Source organism: Mandrillus leucophaeus, unplaced genomic scaffold (assembly GCF_000951045.1).
Source record: "Mandrillus leucophaeus isolate KB7577 unplaced genomic scaffold, Mleu.le_1.0 Scaffold38, whole genome shotgun sequence".
Taxonomy (NCBI): Eukaryota; Metazoa; Chordata; class Mammalia; order Primates; family Cercopithecidae; genus Mandrillus; species Mandrillus leucophaeus.
In genome coordinates, this window is record NW_012104031.1 from 2,814,743 (window position 1) to 2,839,723 (window position 24,981).

The window sequence follows — 24,981 nt, forward strand, 5'->3', positions numbered from 1 at the left end:
AGGAAGCACCTTGGGGAGGTAGGGCTGGCAGCCCCCTGATGAATGTTCTGTGCATGATGTGGCAAAGAATAGCACTGTCCTGAGCCTTAGAGGTTTTTCTTAACTGTAAAACGCAGATGGGACCTGATTGAACGTGTGGATCAAACGAGACTGTGGGTGTATAGCGCTTAATCCCATGTCTGGCACACAGTGGGGGTCCTATAGGCCCTACTCCCTGTCTCCCTTTCCTCTTTCTGGCTAAGTTGTGTCCTAGCTGTAGCATATGGTTGGGGCCAGGAGCGTGATAGACCTAGGAGGCGTTCAGCACCAGGGAGGCCTGGTGTTGGCTGGGGCTGCAGTATTGCTGCTGGGTCACCTTGGCCTCACCTGTGTCACTTGCTTTCCACTCCCAAGGAGTGAGGTATCTGGATCCACACAACTCCAGTGACTCCTGATCAGCTCTGACACTTGGTGAATGAGTCACAGCAAGTGATACACAGAGATGAAAGGAGCCAGCATTGTGATCTTGGTTATGATAATGAGCTGGATGAGCTTCTCCCAGGGAAACTTGGAGATGCAGGAGAGAGGCAGGCTGCTTGTGTCCCTGCCCTGACAAATGGGATGCTAATATAAAAGGTCTTTGTTAACTCCCCCGCCCCCCCAAACACACACACCTGCTGCTCTTGGGCTGTTCTGATGGCACTAAAGGGAGAGTGGAGGTATCTTGGGAAGGTAAGCTTTGGCGGGGGGCAGGAGGTGGGGGAGAAGGGGCAGCAGCTCCAGAGGGGAGGAGCTGAGATACATGCTCCAGGAACTGTCCGGGTTTTCTCACAGACCCTGAGCAGCCCCATACCTCAGTCACGAGGACTGCTGGCTGGTCTCAAAAGGGGATCAAAGCAGGGGAGCTTCAGGCAGGTCATACTTCTCTTACAGCAGGATGATAGCTTCTGTTTGTGGAGCTCTAAGTATCAAATAGTGATAAGCACTATGTGTGTGCACATTATTCAGTTCGATCCTCATGACAGCCCTGAGCAGGGTAGTATTCCCATTTTGCAGATGAAGTAAGTAAAACGGGAGAACAATAACTTACCTAGTGTCAGAACTAAGATTCAAACCCGGGTCCATCTGCATGCCCTAACCAGACCAGGCCTTGTTTAGGGAGGAAGTGCAGTCTAAAGCATCTTATCCCCTTACTTTCTCATCTTGCTCAGGGGAGCAGGTGCGAGGTGTGTATCAGTGGAAGTCCAGCAGAAGAGATGGCGAATGTAACCGGACTGGGCTAAGGGGAGCTGGTGAGGGAGTGCAGAGCACCCTGAAGGCAACAGAGCAGAGTCATTTGGGACCTGCAGAGGGCAAGGCTGGAGGAGGGGCTGCCCCACAGGAGCGTAGCCTTCACGGGGGAGCACCACGGTCACCCCAGGCCCGGCAGGGTGTGTGAGTGAGTGGAGAGCAATCCACAGCCTTTCATCCTTACGGTCAGGTCTCCATAACTGACCCAACCAAAGGCCTGGTTGGTGCAGCCTTAGAAGTCAATCTTCCAGGTATGGGGCACAGAGTAGGGTGGGGCAGGGTGGTGAGTGGAAAGTGGGGTACAGGGAGCCTCTGGAGCTTTCTTTTTGTTATTATTTTGTGTGGGCTTTGAGACAGTGTCTTGCTGTGTTGCCCAGGCTGGAGTGCAGCAGCATGATCATAGCTCTCTACGGCCTCGACCTCCTGGCCTCAAGTGATCCTCCTACTTCAGCCTCCCCAGTAGCTGGGCCTACAGCCATGCCTGGCTGATTTTTTATTTTTATTTTTTGTAAAGATGAAGTCTCACTATATTGCCCAGGTTGGCCTCAAACTCCTGGGCTCAAGCCATCCTCCAGCCTTGGCCTCCCAAAGTGCTGGGATTACAGGTGTGAGCCACCATGCCTGGCCTCTCTGGAGCTTTCTGAGGGACATACAGGGCAGCAGTGACACTCTGTGCCCCCGAGAGGGGGTGGGCTGGGAGGCAGAACGTGCTATTCTGCCTGTGCCCAGGGCAGCTTCATCCTTCTGGCTTCTCTGACCACCACCAGCCACGCTGGGTGCGAGAGCCCCAGGGGAGGGCCCCATTCTTTCCCTCGGGTATCCAGAGGATTTCCCACACTTGCACAGGACCTGGGGGTCAGGAGGCGGAGGAATCAGGAAGAAGCCGCCTCTGAGAGGAGTGGGAGAGAGCCAGTAGCAGAGCTGCCTCTCAGCTTCTCACTTTCAGAAACGCACTCGATGCCACAGCCTTTTATTCTTCCTACAAATTTGTACTGCACCCTGACTGTGGGCAAGTCCAGTTCCTGCCAAGTGCAAGCTTGTGCTTAGGCAGCTGTCAGTCTGGGCACGCCCTCCAAGGCTGCCTGGCCCGATGGCAGGCTCTCTAAGCAAATGAGGAGGGGCAGTGTCAGTTCACCGGCTGCCCTGGAGGCACATTCCAGCCCACCCCAGCCCAAGGTTCCCTCCCTGTCCCGAGCCCTGTGACTGTTACTGTTAGCATTATTGCCTACAGTTATTGCCCCCCAAGTATAACCTCCCCAGGACCCATACCTAGGAGGGAGGGAACTACAGGCAGTGGAGGCCTCTGCTCAGAGATGCTCTGCCCCACACTCACCTCCAGAAAGAGAGGCAGTTCAATTACCCAACCAAGAATGCAGGCATTTTCTGTCTGCTGGGCAGGTGAGACCAATCATACCAGCTGCTCCCAGGCCCAATCCCCCCTCCCCTGGCTCAGCATCTTAGCGCATTTGTTGCTTGGCAAGGGAGGGTGGTTCCCATGACTTTCTGTTTCTTTGTTCCCCACTCACCTAGCAGCTGATGGGGAGTGGGAGGATAGTGGTCGCCTGTCAGCTTCCCTGCTGTCTTATGTGCACATGGCAGGGGTGCTGTACAGCCTGGAGGCCTGGACAAATGGAATTCAAGGGCTGGGGAAAGAGTGGGCTGAGGCCTCACCCGTCACACCTACAGGCTGCCAAGCCTGCCAGGCAGCTTAATTTGCAGGGTTCATCTCCCAGAAAGAACGGCTGCTGTTCTATTCTACCTTGGTCCTGGGATGGAATCCTGATTGGATTGAATCCTAGGATATGTCATTTTCCCTCTGCTAGCTGCTGGTCCCAGCATCTCCCATACCTGATGGCGTGAGGTTGGACGGGAGCCGGTATTTATGCCAGGAGAGTCTGGGGCTTGGCCTGTTTCTGGGGTACTGGGGCACTGGGGCAGGAAATAGGTCTTGGCTGCTAGGTGAGGTACTCCTCATTGCACTCAGGAGCTTTCCAAATCCATAGGCCTGAAGAGAGAAGAGAGAAGATCCCATGGACCCTTGATCTTTCACCTTTTGCTCTCTGCTGTCCCCAACCTGTCATCTGTGCCACAGAACTGAGGACCTAGTTAGAGAGATAGACAAGTGAGATAGATGGCTGAGAGAGGGACCCAGCTGCCCCACCCCCAGCCAGCCCCTGAGAACCTCCTTTTAAAATTGCTTTGCATCATATTTCTCTCTCTGCTCAGCCCCACTGGCCCCAGCAGCTCTGGCCTCCTCATCCATCATGCTGGCTGCAGGGCACCAGAGTATGTCTCACAGAGAAGCCTTTCTGCCCTGGGTCTCCAAGGGGAAGGGCTCAGCTGTCACAGAAGAGGGCCGTTTCCAAAGGGGTCAGAGCGCCAGACCCTCCAGGATTGATGGGCTATGAATTATGGATGTCGCATCCACCAGTCCCAAAGCTCCAGAGCCAGAGAGGGTATCCCTGCCTTCCTTCCTTGTTGGCCTCTTCTCTCTGGCATCCCTTTAGCGTGCGCTCATTTCATATTAGGTGCGTTCCTGTGTCAGTGTTACTTGTTGGTTGCTTTGTTTAATGGACAGGGATTGTGTGCACACCCTCCCTAATCAACTGGGACCCCTGAGCATGAGGGCTGTTCGTCTTCCATGGCTAGTGCCTGGCTACAGGGCCACGCCACCAGCCACACTTAGGTGCTTAGTGTCATGCAGTCACCTAGCCTTACGAAGAATGAAGGGTTGTTCCAGGAGTCTGTGAAGGCAGCAGTGAGTCCAGACGGTGCACAAAGTGGCCACCGGGGCCAATTTCCTCCCCGCAGCAAACAGCGTTTCACTGTGCTCTGAGCGAGGGCTGCCCCAACTCTTTCCTCCTTTACCCCCACCCCTTCCTTCCCTTGGGGTCGCTGGCTTTTCCTTCTGCTGCCCCACCCCTCTGGTTTCTCTTCTGCCTGCATCCCCGGGCCTGTCCCTGGCAGGTGCTCTCCCAAGCAGTGTTCCCTCTGCCCAGCCCCACCTCCACCTTTCTCCCCTGCCACATGCCCACGTGCTCGGATAACCCCCTCATGCCCTCCCCTGGATTCAGCTGCCCCTCTGCTGAAGAGTCCCACCTCTGTGGAATGATTTGAGGCTCTTACCGTGAATGGCTCCCTTCTCCCATCCAACTCTGCTACCTCTGTTCTCACACAGTACTCACATCTTTCTCTAATCTACATACATCAGCCTCCTCACCAATTCCTCAGACTCCAGGTTTGTCCCCATCAATCACAGCCACCTTTCACAGAACTTCCCAAATCTCCACCTGAACCTTCTGACCAACCACCCCTCCATAAAACCCCAGCAGGAGCTCCTTTCATGCTCTGCTCCCTGAAGCCACCTCTCCTGCCCTCTCCACCCCCACCTCTGCTCATGCCACATGTGCCAACTGCTGCCCGCACAGTGCTCCCTCTGTTGAGGGCCCTCCAGTGCCTTCCTTCCCCACCCTATGCCCAGGAGCTTCCACTAGTTCTAGGTGTCCTGGTCCAGCATCCCTGCCTTCAGGAGCCTGCTCTGGTCTCTGCCTCCTCATGAACAGGCTGCTCCACACTGGTGCTGCCATTGGCCATGTACATGCCTCTGTCTCCACTTACTGCTTTATTTATTTTATTTTATGTTATTTTATTTTTTGAGACCGAGTCTCGCTCTGTTGCCCAGGCTGGAGTGCAGTGGTGTGTTCTCGGCTCACTGCAACCTCTGCCTCCCGGGTGCAAGCGATTCTCCCACCTCAGCCTTCTGAGTAGCTGGGATTACAGGTGCTTGACACCACGCCCAGCTAATTTTTGTGTTTTTAGTAGAGGAGATGGGGTTTCACCATGTTGGCCAGGCTGGTCTCAAACTCCTGACCTTAGGCAATCCACCTGTCTTGGCCTCCCAACGTGCTGGGATTACAGGCATGAGCCACCGCTCCAGGCCACTGCTTTGTATTTTAATGTTCTATTCCTGTACCTGTGCAACTCGCTCCCACCTCCCCGCGTTGCTGTGTGCCTCATATCTCCAGCACCTGGAGTCCCTGGCGTGTGAGAAAGGCCTCTAAATCCTGAACGAGGGAAATACATTGAATGAAGGGATGACTAGGAGTGAGCGGGTCCGGTGGGCAAAGGCTCACAGGTAGGGGTTGAAAGCGTGGGCGAATGGAGAGGCAGGTCAGAGGAGCAGCATTTGAGGTAAATGAGAAAATAGTGCCAGATTTAGCCGCAGGAGGAGAAAGGCTTTGAATATAGAAAACACCCCTTCCCTCGCTGCTCCTGTCAGCACCTTCTCAAAGCGAGGAAAATAAATCTGTTTTCCTTATGACAAAGCCTGATTTGATGATAAACCCTCTCAGCTTCCCGGGAGGTGGCACTGACTCTGATAGGTGGGGAGGAGGCAGGAGTAGGTAAAGGAAGTGGGGGCTGGGGGAGAGAAAAAAAGAGAGACAGAGGCGGGGGAGGAGAGGGAGAGAAGGCGCTTGTTCTGTGCGCTGATTACTAATGCGGTGGAAAAGCTGGGCAGGTTCTGGAGGGAGGCCTTTATCCTGCATGAGAAAGCAGGCGGTGTGTTTCAGAAGCTATCCATAGGCACCCGCCGCTAAGCTAGAGGGAAAGAGAGGGCCGAGCAGGGTCTTGGGCTTGGCTCTGCCCTCCCTGAGCCACAGCATGAGGAGGGACAGAGCCGCTGAACTCTTGGCTCTCAGGGCCGCAGTCACTGGGGCCTCTCCAGAACAGCAAGGGGCTCTTCTCTTTCCAGGGGGCTGCTTCGTCTGCCGAGGTCACAGCCTCCTTCCTTGGGGAGGTGTTTACAGGGTCACTTGGCTTCTTTCCCTACCTTTCTGGGGGTTGCGGGGAACCCAGCCCCATTCCTGGCACCTAAAGATGGAACCTTGGGGAGGCTTCTGGGAGTCCCCGTCCCCGAGAGAGGGGTGGTGTCTTTGGGGTGGCTGGGTCTTAGCAGTGTGTGGATGCTGGGGAGCCAGGAGGCATACCCCTGTAACTTCCCTCCCTTACCATGAAGAGAAGCAGAGCCGTCTGCCACAGGGTTAGGCCAACCGTCCCACATCCCTTGGGGGGACCCTTCTCTGAGTAGCCTTCCTGTTAAGAAAACAAAAGAACATGTGAGATCACAGAGCTGCAGACTGCACCTTGGAGATCACTGAATCTTCTCTTCTCTTGGCCAGAGGACGGACTAGAGCAAAGCAGATATGCCTGAGGCCACGCAGCTGGTTAGCGTCCAAGCGGGAGCAGTCGCCCCTTCTACCCAAATTCCAGTCTCCACAGTGCACCCCAAACAGGGGCTTCTGCTTCTCCTGTAACCCAAATCAAATAAGGCCTTCCTGCTTCTACTGAGAGGCACACTTCAAGCTGGAGACACATCCTAAAGAACCCAATATCTAACTCTAAAAGCTTTAAGACACAGTGAAGCACAACTACCTGAGTCTTCTGGAGACAGTGGCCCGATTACACCCAAGCTTCCTTCAGATGCTCTCCATCCCCTTTCCTCAAAGCCCCACACCTTCTGGAAGCTGCTCACATTCTCCCTCCCTCTGCAGGCTCCAGCCCACGAGGGGTTCCTGCCCTTTCCCCACCACCCCGCTTCTAGGTCTCTCTTCTTTCTCCACTTCTGTTCCCCATTTCCACTCATTACCCTACGCAGGCCTGGTAGCCAAGCAACAGATCCTTCCTCTTTAAAAGGTTAAACTTGCTCTGGTCACTGTCACCCTCCAGTCTGTGAATCATGCTGCCTTTCCCTCCTGCCTCGTGTTTTCAGCATGACTAACAGGGAGAGCAGGCGGCGAGCGGTGTGCGTTTCTCAGAGGAGGATCCCGTGCACTCACGAGAGAATCCTCGGAGGCTTTCCTACCCAGGGCCCTGCTGCCTCTGACCGCACCCCAAGCCCTCTCTGCTGCCCACATGGGCCTCCTCTCTCCTTTGTGCTTTTCACCTTCTGTTCCCATTGCCTGGAAAACATTCCCCTCACATTTTGCATGGCTGCTGCCTTCTCATCAGGGAGGTCTCAGATCAACCATCACCACCCCCAGGAGGCCTTCCTTGGCCGCCCTATCTCATGTCACTGGCCTCCACTACCAGTCACTGCCAGGTTCACTTCCTTTTGTTGCCATTTAGCACCTGTCCCTGTCTGAATTGTATCATTTATCTGCTATTATTTGTTTATTCTGTCTCCCTGAGGCCGGGGACCTTGTCTGTCTTTATTACTATGCTGACCCTGGTGCTCAGCACTTAATAAAGAATCATTAAAAAACATGAATGAAGGACACTAAAGGTGGGTCAGATTGAGGCAGGGCCTGGATCTGAGTAAATCTCTTTGTCGATGGGCCTTGCACACTCAAGGGCTCCTTCTCTACCTTGCTCAGGAAACTGAGACTCAGGATTCATGGGAGACGGGGGACCTCCTTGGTTAAGAGTTAGGACATCCCCTTCAGCCCCTGAGATGCTGTGTTCCAGGTGGGGTGTGTGCTATTGCTTCTGGGGTGTTGATGTCCCCACCTTGTCTGCCTCTGCTTCTTTGCAGGCTGTCATAGAAGTTACTTGGACAACACCACCCACCCCTGGGGAGTGGGGTGATGGGAACTTGCTTGGTGATGACAACAAACAAACAAACACTTTCCCTTTCCCACTTCTCTCCCGGTATTCCAGGCAGGAGGTAAGTGGGCAGTTCCTGGACATCATGGAAGGAATGAGGCAGTAAGTTTCGTGCTGTACCCCCTTGCCCCTCAAACTGCAATGCTCTGGAATGGAGAGGAGCAGCAGAGAGGCAGGGGTGTACCAGGCCACCTCTCTAGGAGTTCATGTTCCCGTTAGAAAAAAAACTGGACCAAGAAGGCTGAGAGAGAGGCTCGATCAAGAGCTCAAACCTGGCCTAGAATACACTTGGGCTTGTTGTGACTCTGTTTACCAATAAGCAGGAAGGAGCCTATTGTACTCAGGGTTACAGAAGCGGAAAGAAATCCCGTGAATAGGAGCACAGGAGCCAAGAAGTTGGGTTCAGAGACAATAGATAGGAAGGGAGGGGGTGTGGGAAGGGAGATCCAGACTGGTGAAGCTTAGAGGAGAAAACCAGGTGTGCAGGGGCCACCACTTAGGAACATCAGGAGAGGAGGGGTAGAAAAGGAGCCATTTACATGGGCAGATTTCTGTAGCAAGTCTGCCTCCCCACCGCGCCGCGGAGCGAGCTGGCCTAGCACAAGGTTTATTGGGTATGTTCTATGAGCAAGGAAGTGTGAGGCAAGACACGATTCAGCAGGTGTGTTAGACACGCAGCTCCAAGGCCAGAGGGCCAGCAGGCTTTGCACTCAGGCCAAATTTGAATATCTAGTCTGCCTCTTACTCCTCACTGTGTGACCTTGGACCAAAACTTAACTTCTCTGCCTTCCTTTTTTTTTTTTTTTTTTTTTTGAGACGGAGTCTCACTTTGTCGCCCAAGCTGGAGTGCAGTGGCACGATCTCGGCTCACTGCAAGCTCCGCCTCCAGGGTTCAAGCAATTCTCCTGCCTCAGCCTCCTGAGTAGCCGGATTTACAGGCGACTGCCACTACACCTGCCTATTTTTTGTATTTTTAGTAGAGACAGGGTTTCACCATGTTGGCCAGACTGGTCTCGAACTCCTGACCTCAGGAGATCTGCCTGCCTCAGCTTCCCAAAGTCTGCCTTCTGTAAAATTGGGGCAGCACCCACCTCATCAGGCTACAATGGAGATGAAACGTAATGATGCATGTAATGCGCAGGGCAAGCATGATGTCCTACAGATGGTGGCAGGTGCTTTCTGCAGCCCACATCTCTGGCCCTGGCGTAAACCAGAGAAGATCACCATTAGCACTAGGTAAAGCCCTGCCTGGATACAGGTGCATCAACCAAAGGACCCTGAGGACTCTTTGATCCTTTGAAATATTGACTTTCTGACAGCTTCCTGTCGTTCTCTATTTCCTATCATCTCTGCAGGGATAATGCACTGATCTGCTGACTTTAAGAAGGACCCTGTTTTCGAACTGACTTCTTCAAAGGGGTAGCGTCTGCGTTGGCAAGGTGATTACAGCCCAAGCTCACAGCTGATTTGGAAAACTTCAGTCCCAAAAGACGACTTTTTTTCCACCTCCTCTGCAGGATGCTTTCGCTTGAAACATCTGGGTAACTGCTTAACACCTTCCTACTTTGCAGAACATTCCCAGCATGGGGGCTGTTTGCATCTTTCTGGGCTAGTGTGTTTCAAGATTATTTAGAGCCAAGGACCTCATGCACTGTGGGAGGTCCCGCTCTTCTCTGCCCACCCCATTTCTCATGCTCCCACTCCCACCCCCAACACTCCCCCAAAGGCAGAAGCTTATCTTCCACTGTATGTCCACAGGGTTAAAACCTGCCATCTTGCCTGTCTCCCAGGGCATGGCTCCTTCAGGGATGTCTTTTCTTTTTCTTCTTCTTTTTTTTTTTTTTTTTGAGACACAGTCTTGCTCTGTCGCCAAGGCCGGAGTGCAATGGCATGATTTCGGCTCACTGCAACCTCCACCTCCCAGGTTCAAGCAATTCTCCTGCCTCAGGCACCTGAGTAGCTGGGATTACAGGCACACGCCACCACGCCTGGCTATTTTTTGTATTTTTAGTAGAGACCACGTTTCACCATGTTGGTCAGACTGGTCTTGAACTCCTGACCTTGTAATCTGCCTGCTCAGCCTCCCAAAGTGCTGGGATTACAGATGTGAGCCACCGTGCCCAGCCTCCTTCAGGGATTTCTTAGATCTCCAAGAGAGGTGCTGCAGCTCTCACAGGTGCTGGGCTCCAGGAGTCTGTCCTGGGAGGCAGAGGGCCTCTCTGTGGGAGAAGCACCTCTCCTAAGACTGCCCAGTGATCCTTGGGGGGCACTGATTATGGACAATGTGTAATTCAAAGGTCGTTACCTTTGGTTTCAGGATGGGTCAGAAAGGACTTGAAAAGCTTGGATTATTCTCTCTTCTGCGTGGACCAGAGAATGATCAGGAAGGCCTGCAGCTAAGCCAGCTTTAAAGTCACAGTATAGTTGATTTGGGCTCAGAAAGCTCAACTTGTGAGACTAGACTGATTGTGTGTCTGTATTTCCTGTACTTCCTTCCTTTTCTCCTTTACCATTTGATCCCTCTTTGTCAATGTTAGTCTGTGCTATTGGGAACAGTAGAAGAGGGTTGTGTCTTTGTTCTTAGACTAGAAATGTAATAAGATAGGGATAGGCACCACACCCCTTGGGCTTGGATATGCTTTGAGCAACAGATTTGGAGTGAGGGAACTCCACGGGGCCAGGACAGAGTGAGGTGCTGGTGTGATCAGGATATGGGGTAGTCAAACTCGGTCTTCAGACTCTCACTCCAGTGCTCACTCCCTTGCATCACAGTTCCTTTACAGGTGCCATAACAAGAAACACTTCCACTCCCTCCTGTGTCTGAACTGCGTGTTAGACACAAGAGAAAAGAATTCTGGAGTCGGCACACTGGCGCACATCTGTAATCCTAGCTACTCAGGAGGCTGAGGCAGGTGGACGTTTGAGCCCAAGAGTTCAAGACCAGCCTAGGCAACCTAGTGAGACCCCGTCTTTTAAAAAGAGAGAGACAGAGAGAGAAAAGAACTCTGAAGGCAGGGCTGGGACTGGTAGTGCCAGGAGGAAACAAAAAGCTATTTGCTCTGGTGCCTGGGCACAGAAAGAGAACAGAGAAAAAGGAGGCAGAAGGAGTGCAGAGAGGAGGAAGGGGAGAGCAGGTGTTCTGTGTGGGCTCGTTTGAAAGGAAGTACACAAGTACATCCAGGCCATGGGTTTGGACGTGTCTGGAAGGGCTGGACAGGCCAGGTTGAAGACAAGAAGGCCTTAGTATGGGGAATTTTATTACAATGAGGCAGGAAGGAGGTGGTCCTTGGGCTTCTTTGTCACCCACAGGGAGAAGGGAGACGTGAGAGCTGTGGGGAAAGAAGCAGGCATCCTCCCTCTACATGGAGACTTTTGTCCACGCTGCCGGCGGCCACAGGAGGGAGGCGTGCGAAATGGCGGCTGCTGGAGAATGTGATGCCCGCTGGTCCAAGAGATGACCTTGAGAGAGAGGAGAGACAAAATTGAGCTGGTGTCTTGTGTGGGGGAGAGGGGAGGGGCAGGTGAGGTGGGAGGAGAAAGCTGAGAGGGAGCTAGACAGGGAGGGGGCGGGGCGAGCTGAGGCCACCTCCCCGTCTGGTCTGTCTGCCTCTGTCCTGGCCAGAAGGAAGGAGGACACAGACACGGGCATGTGGGGGTGCGACAGAGATGGGGGGCCATGTGTCCTTGAGCCCCAAGGTTCTCCCGGGCTGAGACCTTCATTACCTCATGTGCTTCTTAAGGATACAGGCCTTGATCCTGCTGGGAGCAGGCCCTGGACTCAAGTTCCATAGGCAGCCCCCATTTTTCTAGCCTGGGTGATGCACTCCCGAGTCCTTCCTTTTCAAAGCATTTCAGAGGTCATGGTGGGGGGCACCCATCCTCTGCTCCGGGAGCTGGAGATGGGACTTCCCATTTCTCTGACAAGAATTCCCAAGAAGTGCTGGCTGTCACTGCAGCTCCACCCCCATGCCCATCTTTCTTTTCTGTTATAGATTGTTTATGTTAAGTCATCTTTCTCTGGGACAAAGTACTTAGCCTCTCATTTTCTATCAGTAAAAGGAGGGATAATAATTCTTTCCTCACAGAGTTGTTAGGACTATCAAATTAGGTCCCATATGTAAAGAGCTTGCTGAAGTGCAAACTGACAGCAGAAATGTAAAAGATTACTATTCCCAGGGAAGAGAAAAAAGGGAAAAGGAAGCAGGAAGGGAGCCCAGGCAAGGTCAGGGTGGGGAAACGGCCTTGGCTCCTAAAACAGACTTAGTTCCAGCCCCTCCAGCAGCCCCTCCCACCCTCCCTTCTCCACGAGCCTGCTCTGGCCCCGGGCCTTGCTGGTAACCTTCGGGAAAACAGGACCCTGGAACTGAGAATAAGGCAGTTGGGGCGGGGGGGGGAGGTCATTGCAAACTCATCCTTTCTCTCGTGGAGAGGAGGGGCCCTGGCCTCTTCCCCACGACCTTCTCCCACTGAGACTCATAGGACGGGTTAGGGCAGGACCCTCCTGAAGGCCACAGGGTGCCCCAAAGGAGGGAGGCACTCCCCTTCACACAGAGCTGGCAGAATAGTCACCAGAGTGCCTCCCAGAGCAAGTGCTCCTGCCAAGGTCAAATATGAGTGCTGCTGGGCCACGAAGGACCTGGATGAGTCAGGTTAGGAAAGTTTGGTGTTGGAGGAGGTGGATTTGATGCAAACCTAGACTGCCGGCTGGCATGAGGCCCTCAAGCTGCCTGCCATGCCTGGCTGGACCCCACAGCCCCTCCTCTCTCTCCCTTCCTTTGTACTCTCTCAAGTCTGGCTTGCATCTGCCCTGTGTCATTCTCTCCATCTTTACCATCTGCAGGATAGGAGGGCCTCACTCTGGCTAAAGAGGTGCTCTCTGCCTTCCCTACCAGTTGCCCAACCCTAACCCCTTTAGGTCCCCGAGAAACAGGAGGCCTAGCTGTTCACATCAAGATCAAGAAGCAACAGCTGTGGGGTTTCTCTCTCTGTGTCTCTCCCCATCTCTCTCTTCCTCCCTCCCTCCCTGGTGCAGAGGGACAGATGCTCTGTTTAGAATTTCTTTAGGGAGACAGCCAACAAGGACAATCTTTCTCTTCCTTGGGCTTCCCTAGCCAAAAATGGGGGATTAGCCAAGAGACAGCTGCAGAGGCAGCGGCCCTTGGGGAACCCCTCCCGGAGTAGCAACAATGGCCTCGGGAAAGAAACTGTCTGGAGCCGGCCTCCTTTAATTGGAACTTGAAAGTGGTGTCTGCACTGGAGTGTGGCAGAGAGCAGGACTTCAGACTCTGGCTGGATGGACCCAGGATTGAATCCCAGCTCTGCCACTCTCTCGCTGTTTGGGTTTGGGCCACTCCCCTTTCAGAAGCCTGTTTCTTCATGTGCAGTCGAGATGAGCATCCCTATTCACCAGGGTTGTTGCTGGAATTAAATGAGTTGATGCACAGAAAAGCTTCTATTATAGGTCTGGTAAACTCCAGGAGTCCAGGGATTGTTAGATCCCCTGTCGCACAATAGAGCAGGAGCCAGGTGACTTTCTGTACTCAGCAAAGAGTAACTGAGAGGCATGTAGGAATGATGTGGCTTCCAGTACCCAAAAGCCCCAGTTCTAGACAACTTTTTTTTAATTGGATTTTTTAAAAAATTGGATTCCTCGGTCAGGAGTGGTGGCTCACGCCTGTAATTCTAGCACTTTGGGAGGCCGAGCCAGGCAGATCACCTGAGGTCAGGAGTTCGAGACCAGCCTGACCAACATGGAGAAACCCTGTCTCTGCTTAAAATACAAAATTAGCCAGGCGTGGTGGTGCATGCCTGTATTCCCAGCTACTCAGGAGGCTGGGGCAGGAGAATTGCTTGAACCCGGGAGGAGGAGGTTGCGGTGAGCCGAGATCACGTCATTGCACTCCAGCCTGGGCAACAAGAGTGAAACTCCATCTCAAAAAAAAAAAAAAAAGGAAAAAAAGAAAAAAAGAAAATTGGATTCCTCAATCCAGGGTCTCTTACATTTGGAGAACTTTAGGCTTTCAGCTGTTGCATGCCTAGACCTTGCCATAATCCAATAAAGCAGGATATGGAATGGGATATTGGATATGGAAGGGGATAGGATTGGTGGATGAAACAGAGAAAGGGAGAGAGAGAAACAGAAAACACTCACACACACACACACACACAGAGAAAGAGATTTCGCTGTAACATACTCTTGGAAGACAGAAAGAGGAGACAAAGGAGAGGAAGGGCCAGTGACAGCTCTGCTGCTCTGAAAGGCAAGGGGCCCTCGGCTCACTGCCTTCCCCGTCCTCCCCTGGGGCTAGGTGCGCTGGAATCCTAGATTCCCTAGGAGTGAAGGCAGGTACCACGATGGCATGAAGGCACCTCCCACCACCTTCAAGACTTCCCATTGCCAGTCTGTAGCCTGTGTGTTGAGTCCTGGTCCAACCCGGAGTCACCTGTGTGAGCTGGGGTCAGTGACTGGTCTCTAGTTCTCCATCTCTCCATCTGAAGAATGTGAATAATAATTTCTGACTTGACTGCTTACAGGACCGCCGTGAGGATCCAAGTGCACAGTGAGGTGCCAGACAGAGGTGGGGGAGGCAGATACATGAATTCCTTTCCATGTAGCCCACAAGAAACACCTGCCCCTCCTGACTCGGGGACCACCAGGGACCTTGAATAGTTGCCTTGGCAACTCATTGCCTGGCTAACTCCCACTCTTTGGGTTTCAGCTTAAACGTCAGTTCTGCAAGATCTTCTGGACCCCTAAGCTGGGTCTTCCTCTTGTAAGCATTTGTAGCATTCTGTACATACCCTTTATAGCACTTTTACGAGTTGAATAGCGTGGTTATTAGTGTGCTTGTTTCACACCTGTCTTTTGCACTACATTCTAAGCTCTGTGAGGAAAAGGAATATGTTTCTGTTGTGCACCATCTTATTACCACATAGCAGTGGGTGCTCCATAAGATCCTCCTGCATGAGTAGGTGAATTCCCTGCCTTATCCCTCTCTCATGCCTTGACATGAGGCGTGAGGCCAAGCGCCCATCCATCACATTCCCGTTGTCCAAAACCTCCTTATAAGGGTGAGGAGAAGGGTAGCATCTCCTCTCCCTTCTAACTCAAGGAACAAATCATTGGCTACATGATAGTTGCCCTTCTTCCCATCCTCCCAGCATAGCAGCCCCTGCCCAGGATCCAAAAGGCAGAAGGTGAGTAATTGCTATTTTTATATATTTATCTTTGCACAAGGCTGCCCTCTGGTGGTCGAACATGCAGGAGCAAATGGGAAGGATGGAAACCCCAGTAGCCAGGAATGAGCTGGCTGAGCCCTCCATGCTCAGAGACTGGCCAGTGAGCCAGGGAGTAGGTAAGTGCTACGAGAAGCGCGTCTGGGTGAAGATTCATGTCAGTTCTCCATCCTTATGAATGGCTCCCTCCAAATCTAACAGGAGGCCCTGGCTTCAGAAGAGCACGAAATGAAGGAATGCCCTATAGAAACCCTATCTACCCCAGTAGGATGGGTAGAGGGAGCTGGTTTAAGTAGCTATTCTTTCTCCTCAGTGGTATGCAGGCAAACATTTTATAGTCAGCTCTCAAAAAAGGAAATCCCAATTTGTAGTGTTTACCAAGTTCTGTAGTGTAAATACCCCTACCATGGCCAATTTTAAACCACCAATGTGATGTCACTGAATGGGGAGCTGGAAGAGATCCGAGGAGCACACCATTACCTAGAGGTTCCCCCATACAGATACCACGGACAGAAATAACTTCAAGGGCATGGTTAATAGTGAAATATAGTGAACTAATTGAAAAATGATGATTTTTGAATAATTATTACATTTGTTTTCAATATAATATATTTAATTGTGAGTTTATATAATTTAATTTTTCATAATGGCTGTGTTTAACAACTGACTTGCAAAATTCTGGAAAATTTAATAATCGGTTCCTGCAAGTAGTAAGAGCTGGCTCCAGCATATCACTGCTTCTCCTCTTTCCCCCTTCTTCCTTCTCTTCCTCCTCCCCCTCTTCCTTTCCCATGGCTTTCTTGGCATTCTGTGTGGGTACGAGAGATGGGGAATATGGAAAAGTGCTCCATTGCAGACATTGCTATTTTCTGAGCCAGGAGCCATAAGTGTCAAGGAAAGAAGATGAAGAAATGCAAATTTGGCTGCTGAAAGACATTTCAGTACATGAGTGTGTGTGTGCATGCATGCGTGTACGTGTGTGTGATTTTTGCAAGGGATTAAGAGGTCAATTAATGCCTGGGCTAAAGGTCACTGTTGAAAGATATTGGGCTTTATGGCTGGAGGCCCATGCCTGCATGGTCCTTGGAGGCCTCTTACCTGGGAGGAGTGGAAGGGCTCTGAGCTAGACGAAGCGGCCGATGGGGAGCCGAGGCAGGCAGAAGTAGGCGCTGGGGAAGAGGCTGAGGTTGATGGGGTTGCCGTCCAGGCGGATGTCTTCCAGCTGCCTGCGGGTGTATTTGTGCTCCTCAGGATCACAGAAGACGTCTCTCTGCATGGTCTCTATCAGGTTATTCTGGGAAGAACACACACCAGCTGAGCCCCACCAAGACGATCTGCCCCTTAAGCAGCACCAAAGGCTCACATCAGCTGTCCCTACCAGCTCTGCCTGCTCTGGTGCAACTGGAGAAACTGAAGCATCTAGGGCCAAAGCCACACAACAAGGGTGAGAAGAGGAGCCCCAGGGGGGATGGATGGAGAGAGAGGGCACAGAAGAAGAGGAAGAGAAGGGCAGAGAGGAAGGAGGGAAGGACTGAAGGGAAGGAAAGAGACAGAGGGTAGGAAAAAGAAAGAAGGAAAAGCAGTTGGGTGAGATAAAATAAAGCGATGGAGGGAGAGAAAGTGTTTTTAAAATAGAAAAATGGAGAAAATCAAACTGGGGTCATGGAAAACTATTTAGACAAGACCTCCCAATTCTTGTCTCCAATAAACCCTCCAATCAAGGAGACCCCACAGGTGCCTAAGCCTCATGCCTCTCACTGCCATGACCTGCTCCTGGTATCTAACTTCCATCCTCCATGCTGTTTATCACCCTTGCTCTGGGTGAGGCTCCTTACCTGCAGGTGTACAGAGCGCAGGCTCAGGGGCAAAGGCCCTGGGATGGAATCCAGCAGGTTGTCTGACAGGTAAAGGAACTGCAGCTTCTCCATTGCCTGGGAGAAAACAGAGTGTAGGAGGCCGGTGGGTCCAACATGTTGGACCCTGGCAGTGAGGATGGCTATGAGGCCAGAGACATTTGTTCACTCGGGGCTCACTTAGCATCAGTCATGCGCCAGGCTCTGTGCTGGGTGCCACAGGGGTTGCCCAGGTCTTTAAGGAGCTTACAGACACTAACTCCAACTGGATGCAGGAGGAAAGCTGCTACAATTGAGGTGCCAGCCACTGAAGTAGGAAAGAACTAATCAGCTGGTAATGACACTGGGTGGTGCAGGGGAGGGGCAGGGAGAGGGTAGAAGGGAGGACCAGGGGACATTTCAGCTCTGCCTCAACTTCTCTGCTATCAGAAGGGACTTTCCCCAGTGACAAGTCTCCAAATGCTAAACCTGGGGCCATGGACAATTATCTAGACAAGACCTCCCAATCAGTGTCTCCAATAAACCCTCCAATAAAGGAGACCCCAGAGCTGCGTAAGTCTCATACCTCTCACTGGCATGACCTGCTCCCTGGTATCTAACTTGCATCCTCCATGCTCTGTTTATCGTCCTTGCTCTGGGTGAGGAGCAGGTACGGAGCAGACACTCGGGAGACAGCCAGACTATTAGAATGAGAACCGCAGGCACAGAGAGGCACACAGCGTGTGCATGGGACTGCGCTCTCGGAATCAGACAGTGTTAATCAGAGAAGGGTTTGGGAAGAGACAAGCCTTCAGCAGGGCTCAGGGAGCAAAGAAAAATGATAGCTACCATTTATGGAGCATCTGCTATGCATATCTAACCCTCCTGTTCTCTTTGTAAATGCTATCTTATTTAACCCTCCAGCAGCTGTGTCAAGCAGGTATTATTACCCTCATTTTGTAGATGAGAAAACAAGGTCAGAGAGCTTGGGTGACTCTCACACAAACCCAGGTCTCTGTGGCTCCCAAGCCCAGGCCTTATCCTGGGCTGAGAAAACAGCTCTGAGTCAAGGCAAAGCGGCACCCCCTAATATGGAGACAGCTGGGATGTTGCTGAGGCTGAGCAGTGGGGAACTTCAGGGATCATGCAATGCCGTTCTTAGAGACTGAAAGACTGAGGCCCGAGGTCACGTGGCAGGCTTCTGATTCCAGTCTAGTGCTCTTCCACCACAACAGTGGTAGTGACACCGTGTTCTGTAAAATTCCCTCAAAGACCACTGTAGACAGGAGAAGGCTGAGAGGGTGGAAGGCACTGGGGAGGGCGGGGCGAGAGAGCAAGCAGGTGTGCCTCTGTGCCCTCATCCTATTTCAAAAATACAAGTCTAATTTGGTTTGTTTGATGCTTCTAAATAGGTATTAGATTGCATAAAAGATTCTACTACTTGAGAGACAGGCAGACAGACAGAGAGAGAGAGCACATGGGCGAACATACCTGGGGCTCTTCCTAGCCCTATTGAAAGGGCTGCCCCAGGGGGCATATTTGTGTCATATAACTTAGCCCTTCCCATCAAAACTGGCCAGCCAATGACCAATCAAATAGTCTCTCTTGGACAGGTGCAGTGGCTCACGCCTGCAATCCCTGCACTTTGGGAGGCCAAAGTGGGCAGATCACCTGAGGTCAGGAGTTTGAGACCAGCCTGGCCAACATGGTGAAACCCCATCTCTACTAAAAATACAAAAACTAGCTGGGCATGGTGGTGCATCCTGTAATCCCAGCTACTCAGGAGGCTGAGGCTGGAGAATTGCTTGAACATGGGAGACAGAGGTTGCAGTGAGCTGAGATCATGCCACTGCACTCCAACCTGGGCGACAGAGCGAGATCTGTCTCAAAACAACAACAAAAAAGTCTCTCTTGAGCATTTGATCATAGAAAGACAATGATTAATCAGTCACTTAGTGGCGGGTTTTGGAAATAAAAGGATGTGTAGAGTTAGGGCCAGAATCAGCACTATTCCAAGCCAAACTCATGTGTAAGTTTTCAGGGAGCAGAACCTGTGAGTGTGCAGAGGACACTGGTGAGCAGACAGGTGAATTGAGCAGATGCACAGAAAGAAGCCAAGACAAGAGGCCTTGTGCCCCAAAGAGGGAGAGAGTTGTCCACCTTGACTTCTGAACCCCCATTCCCAGTACAGGTTGAGATCCCAAATCTGAATATCCAAAATCCAAAATGCTCCAAAACCCAAAACTTTTTGAATGTCAACAAGATGCTCAAAGGAAATGCTTATTGGAGCATTTTGGATTCTGGATTTCAGGTTAGGGATACTCAGCCAGTAACAGGCCCTTAGGCCTAATAGTGCTGTTTCCATTCATGGAGGTTCTTGGGATCTCCTTTTCTTGGGTCAGAATCAGTTTCTTGCAACTGAAAGAATCAATAAATAGCAAATTTAAAAGGATGAAAACAGTGGGTGGTGGTGGTGGAAGTGTGTAGAGTGAGTGCAGGTGGGTGGTGGAGGTGGATGGTGGTGGTGATAGGGGTGAAGGTGAGTGCTGGTGGTGGTAGGGGTGAAGGTGGGTGGTGGAGGTGGGTGGTGGGGATGGAGGTGGGTGGTGGTGGTGGACGTGGGTGGTGGGGATGGAGGTGGGTGGTGGTGGTGGAGGTGGGTGGTGGGGATGGAGGTGGGTGGTGGTGGTGGACGTGGGTGGTGGAGGTGGAGGTGGGTGTTGGTGGGTGGAGGTGGGTGGTGGTGGTTGAAGGTGGGTAGTGGAGGTGATAGATAGTGGACCTAAGGCCTCAACTCACCCTGAAGGCCACAGGCTGTATCCCCGAGCTCCGGAGCCGATTTTGGCGGACATCCAGGATCTCAATGCCACTGGGCAGCACGGGCAGAGCTTCCAGCTGGTTCTCTGGGAGGATGAGGTCCTGGAGGGCATGTAGCAGGCGGAAGGCATCATTATCGATGGAGGAAATGAGGTTGCTGGAGAGGTCAATCCTCTTCAACTTTGCTGAGAGAGGTTGGGGGAGAACAAAGAGATGAACCAGAACACACTGTCTTTCCTTGCCCAGAATGGAGCTATCTCCACACCTTGCTCCATCCCTCTCAAGATGAGGGGATTGTAACCAGCTCTCCACCTGCACTGGCCCAAACCAGAGAAAATAACATAAACCAGGACTCCTTGGAAAAACCCTCAGATGCCTCAGTGCCCCTCCCTGGAATCCTGTCCTGTGCGGTGGCCGCCCACCTTGGATCCTTTAGAAGAAGTCTCTTGAGAGCGAGAATCAACAGGCCCAGGAATCCCTGGATCCACCTCACCTCCACTTGTGAGTCTACACAGAAGGGCGCTGAGGCCCAGAAAGGCTCTGGGTAATTAGTGGTAGAATCGGGATCAGAGCCCAGGTCTCCTGTCTCAAGCAGGGCATAGGGCATAAAGAAGCAAAAAGCACACAAACAACCTTGTAAACAGCATCAGTGCCATGGAGAGTAGATTTAAGACAGTCCTGCCCAGAGGCCAGCTGATCACACAGCTGTCATTGCTGGGACATCCTGAAGATGTTGGCAGATCATACCTTCCCCTCCCAACTTCCCAGGCCTTTTTGGAGAGCAAATAAAAATAGGTCCCTTCCACCATCTAAACACTTCAAGGAAGGGACTTCTAGAGACTTCAGGCTATTTCCCTTTGACAGCTGGATGGACTGAGAACCAACAGGAAAGAGTTAACCCAGTGTTGGTGACTGTTCTAGTGGCAGGGTGGCTTCCTATGCCTGCCCCCACTCATCTTTTCCCAGGGCATTACATACTCAGCCCTTCGAAGTCTTCGGCCCTGATACGGCTGATGCGGTTGAAGCGGGCATACAGGTAGGCAGTCCTCCGGGGAAGAGGAGGAATGTCCTCTAGGTCAATGTCATCGCAATACACAGAGGAACCAAGACACACGCAGACCAGGCAGGTGGGCAGACCTGGCCCAGGTGAAAGACAAAACAAAGGGAGATCTCTTCAGCCTCTGGGGCCAATGGCCCTTGCCCCAGGGAGTGTCTGAACCATGGCCATCTGTGCCTTTTTGATAGCCTATGGGTTGCTGCCCAGAACTGACAGGTACCATGTACTCTGTGCTGTTGGCTGCTCCCAGCCTGTCACTCTGTCCTGGACCCCAGAGAGGCACATCCATCCTCAGTTATTACCCAGTCTAAACCCATTTATACTTTCAGCAGACCCTAGTTCTGTGTACATTTTCCTGGGCCTATGTGGGTATTTCTAGGACATCCCTTGGTCTCTTTTCCATAGGATTCCTCTCTGGTCCCAAAAAGTAAAGCCAGAATTAAGTGGGATGGCCAGTGATTGCTGGCTCTGCCATCTGCCTTGGGGAAGATAAATTAGATATGTTCTGTGTGGCTCCAAGAAGCACAATAGAACCAAGGTGGAGAACACAATGCCCACTCAGCATCCACTTCCCCTTCTTATGGCATCAGCATGCCAATTTTTCTTTGGGAAGTAGCCCTCTCCTGTTCTGTCCATAACCCTGTCTTTGTACCCAGGGGTCATGAGGTTAGGCCAGGTCACCCACCCCAAATAGTTGGGGAGACTTTATTGGATCATACAACTGAATAGCGCAGGTGGTTTCTGTCACCTGCTGTCACAAGGCACAGAAATTACTGAGAGACCAGTTTAGCTCAACTCAAGGAAGACCTCTGGTGGCAGTGACACAGCCCCAAGATTAAGGAGCTCTTCTCTGCCAGCAGTGACCAGGAGGAGTGGATGGAGCAGAGGGGCCCCAGCATCTTTCTTATCCTGAGGCTGTGAATGGGTTCAGCTGAGGCCCTTTACGGCCTCTTTAAGCCTGAGACTGTAGCTCTGAGAGGTCATGGATTCCTGACTGAATGGTTTTCCTACCGATTCCCCAATACTCCCGGTTCACCCAAGGCAAACATCCCAAGAAGCGAACAGGGAAGCTGGGGGCAAGCAGATCCAGAATGAACTTCAGCCTTCCTCTGCCCACTTCTGACTGCCAGCAGAGTGCCGAGGCCTCACTGCCAGGAATGCCAGCTCCAGCCTCCAGGAGGGCATCGGGAAAGGAAAGAGAGCTACTGAAGAGGGACTTTGAAGCTGAAAAGCAGTGTGACTGCTTCATTTGCTCCCACGCCAAGTGGCAGACACAAAGTTAGTTATTCTTCTCTACAGGTTTTTAATTGTCTCTGATCTAATTACCACTCAACCTGCTTCCCCTGTCATGCTATTAATTAAGGCAGGGTGGCTTTGCTAGGGCATAAGGGAGTTCTTGCATTCTTTGCTTCTTACTTAACTTGTACATTCAGGCAAAAGTATTAGGGACAGCCAGTGCCTGTCTTTGATTTCTTTTTTCCTGTTCTTACTGTGGCTATTTCCCCTCCTCTCTCTGCTAGTAAGGGTAGCCCTGACCCTCCACGTCCCAACACTGACCACGTTCCACTTTGGTACCCCTGGTGCTGGGTCATAGCTGCTTGGCCTATGACCTAGGGATATTGTGACCATGTGACTGTGCACTTACCATGGTTGGGCTGGGAACTCAGTAGTGGCCCCGCTGTAGTAGGTCTGGTCATCGTGGGGTTTGATGAGGGTGTCCTTGGAGCTGTAGTGCTCTTGGCAGGACTGATCCTGGTTGCGGGAGCGAAGCTAGTCACCTTAACCTGGAGATGTAGCACAGAGTACACAGTAACCCAGCTTTTGCCTGAAAGGGACTTAACTTTGGACCCTGGGAACCTCAGTGATGGATTTCAAACCGGCAAAAAGTCACTGTGGAGAAGGAGGGGGAAGGGATAGCAGAAAGACTGTGCGAAAAGGGGACCTGAGAGAGCATCAGGTCCAGCATGTCCATCCTATGGATGAAGAAACTGAGGCCCGGAGAGGACAGGGATGAGAATTAAAGAGCCAGCAGGTGGTCAAGGCAGAGATGGAACCTGCTTTCCCAGTTTCCCAGGTTGGCGCTCTTCCCCTGCTCCACACCGACCAGGCTCATGCAGCAATCGCGTGGGGGCTTCTGGGCTTGCACCCCTCGCTGCTGCAGTGAAGGCCAAGAGGGCCTAGGAAAGAACTTCAGACTGGAGGACAGTTTCAGAAAAGAGACGGGGGATGTGGCACTTTTATTTCCTAGAGAATATGATGAGGACATTCGAACCCCTCCCCCAGTGAGACATGGCTTTGGGTCCTACTTGACGGCAGGGAGAGGGATATATGACTTCTGAAGAAGGAGGAGTCCCAGGTTTGTGTCCTCTTTCTTAGTATCATCTAAGTGACAAATCGCTATGGAGGGATAAGAATTTCCACCTCATAGAGAAAGAGGTGGAGGCTTGAGACACCCATACTAAGGGGCAGGTGGGAGGGCCCGGGCCTCTGACTCCCAGTGTCATTCAGGGAATGCAGTCGGTCTCCTGTGTCCCTCACCTCGGGGAGCTGGTCCCCATAGTCTGTGAGCTCCTCATAGTTGCTCAGGTCAATGACTTCACCATAGTTGTCTGGGTTCAGGACGTCGTTCCCCAGAGGCAGAACTTCAAAGGAATCGCCTTCCCTAGGCATCCGCTCCTCTCTCCTCTTCCTCTCCTTCCTTGGGAGAGAAGCTGTCCCTGACTCCTGCAGCACCAAGGCCAGCAGACTCAGGAAAGCCAGGAGCCTCATGGGGAGTTGGATGGGAATGAGAATCCCTTCAGCGGCAGGTCCCTGGCAAGTGGGCAGGAGGAAGGGCAGCGATCTGAGGGGCAGGCTCTCCAGAGGGTTGTGGGAACGGCTGGAAGATTTACCCCACTTCCCACTCCCATACTTGCAGACTCAGTGCCTTCATCACATGCACAAACTCCCTACCAGCTGGGACTATGTCTTGAGGGGTATCTCCTAGCAGTCCCCGCCCACCACTGCCCCACTTGAATGTTTTTACACTCTCACCCAAACACTGATACTCACTCACAGAGGCATGTGCAGACACATCTCAACACAGACACATTCACAAGAGTCCCCTTGTCTACAAACCAGGCAAACACTGGTGCATGCACACAGATGTCCTCTCTTAACCCCATGCTCAGAACATGACTGCTAGTCACTAAGCTTGATTCAGAGAATGCCAACATCAAAGAATCTTATGGGGTCTTTTTGTTTGTTTGTTTTTTTGAGGTGGAGTTTCGTTCTTGTTGCCCAGGCTGGAGTGCAGTGACTCTATCTTGGCTCACTGCAACCTCCGCCTTCCAGGTTTAAGTGAATCTCCTGCCTCAGCCTCCCGAGTAGCTGAGATCACAGGCACCCACCACGCCCGGCTAATTTTTGAATTTTTAGTAAAGAAGGAGTTTCACCATGTTGGTCAGGCTGGTCTCAGGTGATCCACCTGCCCTAGCCTCCCAAAGTGCTGGGATTACAGGCGTGAGCCACCACGCCCAGTTGAATCTTGTGGGTTTTTATAAAGATCATCTCTTCTTGCATTTGCTCAACAAACATTTATGGGTGTCTATTGAGTTCCAGGCACAGGACTGGCCTCTGTGGGTACAGACTGAATAAGGCACAGCCCTTCCTAGGAGCATCTAGTCTCTTTAGGAGACACGGACTTACATTACATTACATCCTTTTTTACATTGTATGTTGGACTTACAATGCAACCTACAATGTAAAAAAGAATGTTAGTTTATGAAATATACTTGTAAATGCAGTTTTTTAGAAACAGATTATTACAGGTACAAGAGTTCTGGCTGGGTGCAGTGGCTCATGCCTGTAATCCCAGCATTTTGGAAGGCTGAGGTGGGTGGATCACCGGAGGTCGGGGGTTCGAGACCAGTCTGGTCAACATGGTGAAACCCCATCTCTACTACAAATACAAAAATTAGCCGGGTGTGGTGGTGGGCGCCTGTAATCCCAGCAACTAGGGAGGCTGAGGCAGAAGAATTGCTTGAACTCGGGAGGCAGAGGTTGCAGTGAGCCAAGATAGTGCCACTGCACTCCAGCCTGGGCAACAGAGCAAGACTCCAGCTTAAAAAAAGAAGAAAAAAAAAGAGATCTTTGTGTGTGATTGCGTGAGTGTGTATGCATCTGGAA

General features: G+C 51.9%; 1 protein-coding gene across 1 annotated transcript; it reads right to left on the minus strand.

The window, feature by feature from the left end:
* Positions 1–11,111: 11,111 nt before the first annotated feature.
* Positions 11,112–23,618, minus strand: OPTC (opticin). The gene is made up of 7 exons (XM_011990480.1): positions 23,353–23,618; positions 22,460–22,598; positions 20,736–20,894; positions 19,740–19,942; positions 16,944–17,039; positions 16,207–16,402; positions 11,112–11,331 (listed from the first exon to the last, which is right to left on the minus strand). The coding sequence occupies exons 1-6, from the start codon at positions 23,581–23,583 to the stop codon at positions 16,232–16,234; spliced, it is 999 nt and encodes a 332-aa protein (XP_011845870.1). The 5' UTR covers positions 23,584–23,618; the 3' UTR covers positions 11,112–11,331; positions 16,207–16,231.
* Between the last annotated feature and the right edge of the window lie 1,363 nt (positions 23,619–24,981).

Bases quoted from the DNA above. Each gene is read 5' to 3' on its own strand.
- OPTC (XM_011990480.1), bottom strand. From the start codon at position 23,583: ATGAGGCTCCTGGCTTTCCTGAGTCTGCTGGCCTTGGTGCTGCAGGAG. The intron at 22,599-23,352 runs GTGAGGGACACA...CTACATCTCCAG, and splicing joins ATGGGGACCAGCTCCCCGAG to GTTAAGGTGACTAGCTTCGC. The intron at 17,040-19,739 runs GTGAGTTGAGGC...GTTTTCTCCCAG, and splicing joins TACAGCCTGTGGCCTTCAGG to GCAATGGAGAAGCTGCAGTT.